The sequence below is a fragment of the Glandiceps talaboti genome, chromosome 1 (assembly GCF_964340395.1).
Source record: "Glandiceps talaboti chromosome 1, keGlaTala1.1, whole genome shotgun sequence".
NCBI classification, from domain to species: domain Eukaryota; kingdom Metazoa; phylum Hemichordata; class Enteropneusta; family Spengelidae; genus Glandiceps; species Glandiceps talaboti.
In genome coordinates this window covers 13,865,120-13,875,624 of record NC_135549.1, presented here as the reverse complement: position 1 = coordinate 13,875,624, position 10,505 = coordinate 13,865,120, and the positions used below count along the sequence as shown (strand labels likewise).

The 10,505-nt window shown below is 35.6% G+C and overlaps 1 protein-coding gene across 1 annotated transcript; it reads right to left on the bottom strand.

Moving 5' to 3' along the window:
* Positions 1 to 63: 63 nt before the first annotated feature.
* On the bottom strand, positions 64 to 9,242 carry LOC144433499 (aminopeptidase N-like). Its single transcript, XM_078121806.1, has 18 exons — positions 9,103 to 9,242; positions 8,586 to 8,759; positions 7,999 to 8,127; positions 7,738 to 7,810; positions 6,697 to 7,295; positions 5,881 to 6,154; positions 5,461 to 5,581; positions 5,189 to 5,343; positions 4,610 to 4,723; positions 4,181 to 4,318; positions 3,833 to 3,964; positions 3,336 to 3,502; positions 2,669 to 2,757; positions 2,216 to 2,355; positions 1,554 to 1,757; positions 1,195 to 1,271; positions 718 to 828; positions 64 to 241 (listed from the first exon to the last, which is right to left on the bottom strand). The coding sequence occupies exons 1-18, from the start codon at positions 9,240 to 9,242 to the stop codon at positions 64 to 66; spliced, it is 3,015 nt and encodes a 1,004-aa protein (XP_077977932.1).
* Between the last annotated feature and the right edge of the window lie 1,263 nt (positions 9,243 to 10,505).

Genomic DNA, 10,505 nt, shown 5'->3' with positions numbered 1-10,505 from the left:
TTGATCGTTGACACAATACAGTATATCTGTACTTAATATCTCTACCAAAAGATAACTCTCTCCCTACCTTTCAACGATCCACTGTGTACTGCTGCATGCTAGAGCTGATCTAATACTAGATCTTTCACCTGATGGTATGCTATCACTGTCATAAAGACTCCACGTTCTTTCCCATAGACTGTCTGGTCCATGTTTGATGGCGGTACAGTAGACGGTGTCTTTCACATTCACATGGATAATTCTAGTGGTAGAAACATGCATAAATTTACCATTTGCACAAGTTTAAACATACGCACAGTAGCAACATATTACGCTTTTGCACTGATAGTCGTTTGTACCGTTACTTTTATTATTATTATTATTATTATTACTGTCAGATATCTTGTAATGATAGGACTTTAGTGCTTATTTACTATAATGTTGAATCGTTTCTAAGGAAGACGTGTATAAGTAGCCGGCATGGCAACGTTAGTTGCTTTAATCTATATGTTTTCCTGTACCTTGCAGTTTAACCCTTAGCTAGTGAACCTCATCACTTATCAATAGCAACCACCATAAACTTCATCTATGTGATTTGGAAGCACAATCATACATGTGTGGTAGTCAGAGAACAAACGATTTTTATCTATTTGCATAGTTACTCCGTTCTATTTTTTAACATAGCTATAAGATATTTATTTATTATAAATTATATTATATTAAGGAAGGTTTACTCACGAGTCGTCATTCATGTTATCAAGCCATTGATTAAACTGAGATATAGCGTTGGCAACACAGTCCTGGTGTCCATAGTAACAGGCGGTATTGATAGCATCGTATTGCTTGTAGCTGAAATACAATACAGAAAATCGACACCACTTTTGGTTAAATCGTCGTAAGACACATAATAAACACAACTGTAACATTTTATTTGTACTTAGTTATGTTAATTACGGCTGTTACTTGATACTTTCAAAATAGAGTTGAGTTAGGATCGGCAAAATGGTATGTTCCTTGAAGTGGGTGTAAGTATTTGTATGTAATGACAGCGACTTGTTGTTAGTCTGATGGATCGCAACTTTGGGCGCACTGAAAATATTTTGATATAATTCAAACAATCTATCTGTCAGTTAGTTAGAATGTGATACAAAATATATCATTTTCCAAACACAAGTTGTTGTATTTTTCACAACGAAACGAATATTTACAACTTACTAGGGGATATGTTCTCCATGCGAGAAGTCCCATCCTTTTTCCCAATAGTTGTTATTTATGATACTCCTTATGTGTGTCTGAAAAAGAATGATTATATCATATACACATGACATCAATGGGACAATAAATGAAAAAGAATCCTTAACGCAATCATATTTCATAACTTCACTTCCGCAGACGTTGACATAATAAAAGAAAAAGAACTGTATGATTTCTTTTGACGGCGACATCGAATTTGATATCTTGTCTTTACTTGTTATTTTCATTAATACCTCAGATAATGGTTTAGTTGAGACAATTAATTTGGGAATGATCCGTTATTGTACTTGAAACTATGTATACAACGAGAGAACAATTACCTCTAGATATCCGTATGCTGCAGTTCTCCTCAGCATATCTCTTGTATATCCAATTCTGTTTACCATTGTATACATTGGCAAATATTCAGTTTCTTTGGACAAGTATTCCAATAGTTTTATCGAGTAAACTTGATCCATCTGATGAGCATGCGCAATGGAAAATGCATCTTCCAAGAGCTGAGATCTTGTGCGAACAGGGATGGTCTGAAACAGAGAACGATGTACTGATTGAAGCATTCCAGTATTGGAACGTTTTCAATATTATACAAGAAGCGACAATGGTATTGCTGCATACTGATATGACTAAGCTTTGGTGGATTGATTAATATGCATACATTTTTGTTCATTTAGATATAATTAACTGGTTGTTATGCATATTTGTTTTGGAGTAGTGAATGCCCATTTGCTCAACAGCTCCTCATAAGATTAATATGTGCATAATACACTAGCATTTGGCTAGTGCGATGGGCGTAATCAATCCGCATAGTAGTGTTTTAGTAAGTCTTCTAGCTCCAGTTTGTCTCAATCCCCATGCCTGCAGTTTGATTTGAAATATTGTGAATTATCCCGAACATTCCCACCAGATACCAATACAACCGATTGGATGGTTATTCTATTACCCTCCGATGTATACTTCTTTCCCAGAAGTTTCATATACTTACTGTGTGGTCTTGCTCTTTAAGATATGTGGCTAATTTATCCCAATTGTCGTTTTCGTACATCGTTCGATAAAATGATCTGTGATCGATGTTCACCAGATACCAATCATCATCCGACAATGAAGACGATAGCATGAAGTCGACTGCAAGGATATAAGGACAATTTTGGTTAAATATGCGCATGGTTTACTTGACGATTTATGTAACAATCATTTTGGGCAACCATTACACTTATGTAATGTGTCATGTTGTATTGTTATTCTTGCTGGTAAATAACTATTACATACACATTTCCTTTACATGTTCCAATGTAATGACCCAATGTAAGGAACCGAAGTATGGTATGTATCTTTCACAGGGTTTGTGCTCATGCTGGACGTCCGAAGGATGTGTACGTTATGTTTGTTGCCATCCATAAATGTTATCCTTCAAATAACGATTAAAAGGTAGACATACCTGATGATTTATTCATCCATGTTTCGTGTGGACTACTGAACATCATCTGATCTTGGTCGGTATAAGTGACGTAGACATACCATTTATAGCTGTAAATTTAAGTGGGACAGGAAATGCACATTAGAAATGGCACAATTATCACAATGATGTTCGCTAAAACTAGGTATGGTAGCATATACGCTCAATTGAAAAGAAAATAGCCAATCATCAACTAATATTTGCTTACATTTTTGCTGGAATAAATCGGTGAGTATATAGCATAAATGCAAAGAAATGACGCAGAATGTCAAATATTGTCATAAAAACTATTATTTAAAATATAGTCATCATAAGATATATAAAACATGGTGTATTCATTATCTTGTCTTGAATTTGAATACAAATTGTGTCGAAAAAGATTAGCCAAAGAATGTACATCTCAACTTCAAGGCTTACAATGTAGGCCTCCGAATGAAAAAAAAGGGTTACTTGAACACAAAGATGATTCAAATTTCTAATAAAGTTTATATTTCGCCATGCTTATTATTCCTTTGATCACTGACTATTTACACGAATGCAGCTAAAGAATGATGAATAATTACAAAACTGCCAAAGTTTCAATTCATCAATTAGTTTGAATTTAAACTAAGCATTTCTTTTGAAAAGTTGTTTGTTTTGAGTCACTTACTCAAATGTATCATTAAGCGGTGTCTCATTTGGATCCATAATGAATCGTTCCTGTTCTGCATGGATAGAATTACCATCACGTGATAAGGTGATGATAGGATATCCCATCTGAAGTATCCACGTGTCCATCACTTGTTTAACATTTGTATTTTTCCTGCCTTGATCAGCCTATAAATGAAAACACAAAGCTTTGGATGAAAATGTATACATACACATCCACAGAAAAGTATTTGTTGCTTGTATTGATGATCAGTCTGGAAGACATATGCTTTGTATTTTAAGACATGCCAACGACGTTGAATGAAGATGTCAAACGAATACTGATTTTCAATGAATCTTTTTACATTCACTAATAACAAATTGTATTAATTTCACGTTGCACATGGATGTTCTGAGCGAGCAAATATTTCTATTTTGTAGTAGCTATACTATTCATTGAAAGGTGACAAATATATATAGTGATAAATCCAATCATTGCAAATAGGATACACAACCTACCTCTGTTAGTTTTTCGAACAGCTGATCTGATACAGTATTTGAATATTTGTACGTATTCAGGTAATCTTGAAGACCTTCTTTGAATGTGTCGTAACCCAAAAATGTTCGCATCATCATATTCAAACTGGAGCCCTAGAAACCAAGAATCATATTTTAGTGCATTGCACAACAAGAACCACCATGCTACATATATGTAGTATTGATTTCTAACATTTGTAAAGCTTTGCGACGAATACCTTTCCTTTCGCTTTTACACTTTGGCAAAATACGAGTGCAAGTGTGAATTTAACAATCTGAGATTTCATTGATACTTTCATTCTGATCAGAACAATATGCATGAAATCAAACCTTCTGGTATCCAATGGTGTCAAATTGTCCCCAGATATCATCCGGCCATCCAACTGATCTTACAACTGGATGAGAAGACCAAGAATCATCGAAGTCGAGTGCACGGTATAAGTCATCTCTTGGATGGAATTGGTTAAACTGAAATTGGTTAAACAGAGAAACACTATTATTGTGAAAATATCAAAGTGATAAACACAGTCTAACTATTACGACAATGGAACTGTTATTCGTTCAAACCATCAAAATTGCATAACGTAAAAGCATTACTATCGATTAATGAACCACAATTCTTGCCGATACAAGCACAACAGAAATTCTAGTCCGAACCTGCTTTTAAGGTGATCATCTTCAGACAATAATTACTGTTGCTTGGTACACGATTTAAGGAGCAATAAATAAATGACAACAACTTTGAACTATAAACCTTACCGCATCCCAAGTAGGTTCTGCATCTTCTAATGCAGGGTATTCATAAAAACTGGCATAGCCTTCATTCAACCACACATGGTCCCACCACGCTAATGTCACCAGATTACCAAACCACTGTGAGTAGAAAGAAGTACTAACTGACTGATGCATTATGGTTTAGGATAGCTAGAATAGTTTCTTGGTGCTTAACTATGTTGTATCGTATAGAAATATTTTACAGGGGATCATAGTAAACTTGATGCAAATGAAAGTATATGATTTTTATTTTCATCGATATTCTTTTCAAGAACCATTACTATATATGTAAACAAAGACGGATGTCGCCGTTCTCGGTCACCATGACTTATTACGATTACATACATATGTAAAGACAATGTTAATTTGACGTATTAATTGTGGACAACTACATATGTATGGTTTTGAGTAGATGTAGAAACGATCGGTACACCGCCTTCAATGATGTGAGGTCACTCATGCAGGCGAGTGGCTTCACAACATGGCCCTATATCATAGTCGTTTGCCGTATATGGACTGAAGTATGGTAACTACCGTATACATGCAAGTTTAAAATGTCCTTACCATATGAGCAAGTTCATGGGCAATGATAGCAGCGATGGAATGTTTTCTCATTTGTGTGTTATAGTCTGGGTCGTAGATAAGATAAGTTTCTCGATACAAAACCAAACCCCAGTTTTCCATTGCACCAAAGTAGAAATCGGGAATGGCGACCATATCTGAAAAAAGACCATTTGGATGAGGATAGCAATTAAATAAATAACAAATCAGTCGAAAGTAAATATTCATAAAATTACAATAGAGCAAATGAGAAGCCAGATAAAAAAACACCGTACCTTCTTTTGGCAGTGGATAAGAAATATTCCAGTAGTCTTCGAAGAATGTTAACATTTTGCTTCCAGTTTGTAAGGCATAGTCCAAATTAGAAACCTCCTCTTTACGAGCCCACACACGGAACTAAAGGGTAACAGAAATACAATCGATAAAACAATGACCCATATTTAGTTTACTGTTTGACAGAAATGGGAAACGTGGTCAATAAATGTAAATAGTTTAAAAAATACACCCAATAATTACTTCATGCTTACTTGACTTTCACCTAAAAAATGAAAGTAAAGACGTTCAAAGAACAACAGATGTACTTTTTACCATTTCGTGTCTCCATTTCAACACTAATTATAGCAACCAGATAAGTTGGCATGACAACAGCGCTTAAAGTGTGACTTATCTGTCACGATATGTATAACATTTTGTACCTGGACATCGTTTGGTGTTGTCATCTCTACGCTATAGAAGTCGGCAACGACCATAGCCACCAAGTATGTTGGCATGACAACAGCTGTCGTCTCAAATACAGTCGTGTTCCAGTCACCATTTGCTGTCGTTGATTGCACTGGCATGTTACATAAAGCTACTCTGGTATTTCTATGTATTATAGTGACATCGAAGAGGGCCTTGAGGGCAGGTTCATCAAAACAAGGGAACGCTCTTCTGGTATTGGTGGTCTCGAACTGTGTTGCTGCCAAGTGCCTGTTAGAAAGCAATATTGTTAACACCAGTTGCTTACAGTGAAATGGAGTGGTTTATCCAATGTTTTAGGACCTCAAGATAGTCAGCGTAGAACTTCATGGGTCATTTCGTGGCGTGTTACATAAACCTCAAATCATATACATGCATGTGTTTGTGACCTAGCCCTGGAGCTATTCCTATGTATGTGAACTGGCCCTGGAACTGGCCCTAATGTATATTGTGTATGTGAACCAGACGAGTAAACAACTATAGACTCAGTAGATAATAAGCAGGATGCTCAGCATAAATACGATATACACTCCCACCCTCTATAACAGAATCATTGTTTGCGTTTGCGTTCGCGTTATGATCCTCATCAGAGGGTTAATTTATTAAGATAGACAATGTTCAAAATAAGAGACTATTCCGTCTTTTTAAAATTTGGTATTGGCAAATGTTATGACCTCGCTAGAACGGAACAGTACAGTATACTATCAAATAATATTGGGATAATTCAAGTTAAGACGGTTGGGGGGGGGGGGGGAGGAGGAAAGACAACATACCTCATTTCATCGTTTTCACCCTCTGTGTAGTTACTCAGATATAAACCTTGGAAGTCGTCATGGTGCAGTGTACCTGTAAATGACTTCATTTCTACCGTGTACTCTGTATCAACGTCCAGGTTAGAAGATAGGTGAATTTTGATGAACTCATATTTCTCAACTATCTCAACATTACTTATTCCAATCTCCGAGGATGATGAACCTGTTGGTGCTACAATTATATTACCAGCCGAACTATCAACTTCCAGAGTTTCGTGGGCATGTAGAACGATGACGTTAGTAGCAGTTGCGACGTCAAAAGTGATTTCAACGCTGCCATCGAAGGTGAATTGTTGGTTTCCATCCTCTTCATCCAAATATGGTTTTATCGAAACTTTGTATAAGGATGGTATCAAATTTTCTGGTAGACGTCCGTCGAACTCTTCCCTCTCTTCAGCTGGTTCCTCTGTCTCCGATGATGCTTCCACTAACTGATGGTAAACTGGCTCGTAGTTCACAGTCATCCAGTCAATGTTAAGTTTAACCTTGTCAAGAGTACTCTGATAAGTACTGGCGGGGAAACCAGGCATGTATTGGTGCTTTGTGCCAAACGCTTGAAGCTGGAATTATACAAATGTGACGAAATACACATGAACAAAGGCAGATTATGACTGTGTAGTTTCATGACTTGCTTGTATGTCTTATATAGTGTGCGAAATGTCTAATATTTCATTTGTAAAAGCTCATTCCAATTTAGGAATAAAGAAAGTAAGGGGATTGTTTTAAATATGAAATGGGCTGGAGCTTTTTAAATGAAAAAGATATACTCCTTTGTCGCCCCAAGACACTTGTTATATGGATACTATATACACTTCAAAAACTATTAAAGAAATTGAACTTTATTTACCTTTAAACACACACACATACACACACACACACACATACACACACACACACTACAAACACGATATATACCACGATATATACATGGAAATACATGCGATGTATCGATAATGAAGGCCCAACAAAGTTGATTTTACGTTTAATACAAAGAAATAATACCTTCATGAGATCCGATTCTGTGTTCATGTAAGTTGCAAATTGCCAGATGATATCAAATGCACTGTTTCCATACCTAAAACAAAGTAAGAATACCAAATTAATACTAAATGTGGAATCAAAACATAGTTAGCCCTTCGAAATGCGAAATGATGACAGACACAAAAACTACACATTACACAAATTTGTTCTTTCGTTGATTCGTTTTTTTTCACACTAAATAAAAAAATGAAACCCAAACTATTTTGCTACCCACATACTTACGTTTCTTTCAGAGCATTCCAGTTGTTCATGGTGAATTCCAATGCTAAGGTGTAGCCAATTGGTGAATTAGTGAGCACACTTCCGATGACACTGTCTGCCTCTCCCTTACTGAGGGAGTAGTCTAAGTATCTGATAAGTAAATGTTATAGGTCAAGGTCAAATTAAGAGAATACTATAATCCATAAACAAACCATTGAACAATGATAGGATAAAAGTGGTCGTTAATTTGTTTCAGTATGGTTTAAAACTAAAATTTGGACTGTACATTAGGAGTGAATACCCTGATAAAACAACATTCGGTCAGATGTGAATGGGTCGTTATACTAGTCTAGTTATTATTACTAAACTTTATTTCGGGAAAGAAAAGAACACAAAAACGCTCATAAACATCGAATAGATGAAAATACACACAAAAACATTTTAAAACAAGTAGAATTAAAAAAAAGAAGACAAAACTGACAAATACACACATGAAAAAATACAAGCATTTAAAAATACAAATCTTTTTACAATTTAAAAATTACCGTAGGTATCTAAGAGTAATTGATTTTTACACTTTTCATAAATCATAATGATATATTTCCTACTTTTCAACGATCCACTGTGTACTGCTGCATGCCAGAGCTGATCTAATACTAGATCTTTCACCAGATGGTATGCTATCACTGTCATACAGACGCCATGTTCTTTCCCAGAGACTGTCTGGTCCATGTTTGATGGCGGTACAATATACCGTGTCCTTGACATTAGTGTGGATTGATCTGTATAGACAAAACACGCATTTTCAATTCTTTATATACATGATGTGTGACGCAATATAAAGCGTGTGGTTAGGTTATAAAGCGCCTGGAAATAGATAAGTATTTTTTTCGTTTTAACAAAGCGAAAAATACACAATATGTCTACAGTGTGTAATTGGTGTATTGCTGGTGGTTATCCGACCGGGTAATGCAGCATATGCGCAGGTAAAGCGCATTATTCACAGATTTTTCAAACAACTTCGTATGGACAAAAGGATGAACAATAGAAAATAGAAAAACATGATCGTCAACGAGACCATGCAAAGTCATATACATCATACAACTTTGACAAATATTGACTCACTCGGTATCCTCTGTATTATCTAGCCATCGATTGAATTGAGTTGTTGAAGTACCAATACAGTCTTGGTGTCCATAGTAACAGGCGGTGTTGATGGCATCAACTTGTTTGTAACTGATTTTATGGAATAGTAATAAAACCATATTAGCGTTACTTTTCGGTCAATATTTCTTAGTGACTATTTCATTCGCCGTTAAGGTCACTAAGTCATGTTGAAGAAGCCAAGTGTGTATTTTGACAATAGCAGAATGGAACATCGAGTGTATACATACATAGGCTAGGCCATGATTAAGTATTATTTTAGTCGTAATTTTCATGTTCAAAATATTTCATTGAAACTATTCTAGTGATTTGAGAAATTACAACAAACACAGTTGGACCAGATAACTACTACAAAAGTACCAACATTGTGTTTGTGTTTGTTTGTAAAAACGACAGCCGACTTATAATAGGAAGGTAGCACGTGTAATACGACCCTATGTAGAGTAGTTATCTGAAACAAAAAAACAAAAAAAAAACAAATCAAAAATATACGTACTAAGACAAGTGGTCGCCATGATCGAAATCCCAATGTTTTTCCCAGTAGTTGTAGTTTATCAGGGACCTGAGATACATCTGAAGAAAGAAGATTTCAAAGTTACTCGCTCAGCGCGATATAGAGGTTAAAGGTTAGACCGACATTGTATCACAAACTAATTAGTATAGCTGTGAAACACGAAAAGTCGGGATTCTATTTTTTTTTTAATTAAATAAAAAGCAAAGTCAAATCAAATCAAAAACACCGAAATTTGAGCAGCTTGGGCACACTTCCGAATCTGATGTTTGAATCTATGACAAACTCTTTCTCCTTTTTTTCAGATGAACTTCTTGTAATATAACCACTCCTTTCAGATTCGTAGGCGGCATAAATTGAATTGATAAATGATTATTCTAACACCAGTATTTCAAAACTAAATGAATTGAAAGTGTAGAGGTATTTATTTTGATAAAGTAATTCACAAAATCGACGGTACAATGATAAAAAGGTAATATTACAATTAATCGAAAACATAATTTTGTGTATCACCTCTAATTCACCATATGCAGCTGTTCTCCTCAACATATCCCTAGTATGTCCAATTCTTTTGATAGCCGTGTTCCAGGGTAAATATTCACGCTCTTTAGATAGGTAGTCCAACAATTTGATGGAATACACCTGTTCCATCTGATGGGCATGTGCTATGGAGAACGACTCTTCCAAAAGCTGTGATCGTGTACGCACTGGAATGGTCTGAAAAAAAGAGACAAAGATGGCGACACATATGAAATGGGTCTAAGTATTTAGTACATTGCAAGCAGTCATGATGTGAAAACCTCAGCACAGAAGTGTTTAGTTACGAGCCTTGTTTTCTATAGAAAGTACTACT

Coding starts and splice junctions, on each gene's coding strand:
- LOC144433499 (XM_078121806.1), bottom strand. CDS start 9,242: ATGGTTTTATTACTATTCCATAAAATCAGTTACAAACAAGTTGATGCC. Junction 7,296..7,737: donor CAGAATCGGATCTCATGAAG/GTATTATTTCTT, acceptor GTATAATTCCAG/CTTCAAGCGTTTGGCACAAA. Junction 3,965..4,180: donor ACACCATTGGATACCAGAAG/GTTTGATTTCAT, acceptor CTTGGTTTCTAG/GGCTCCAGTTTGAATATGAT.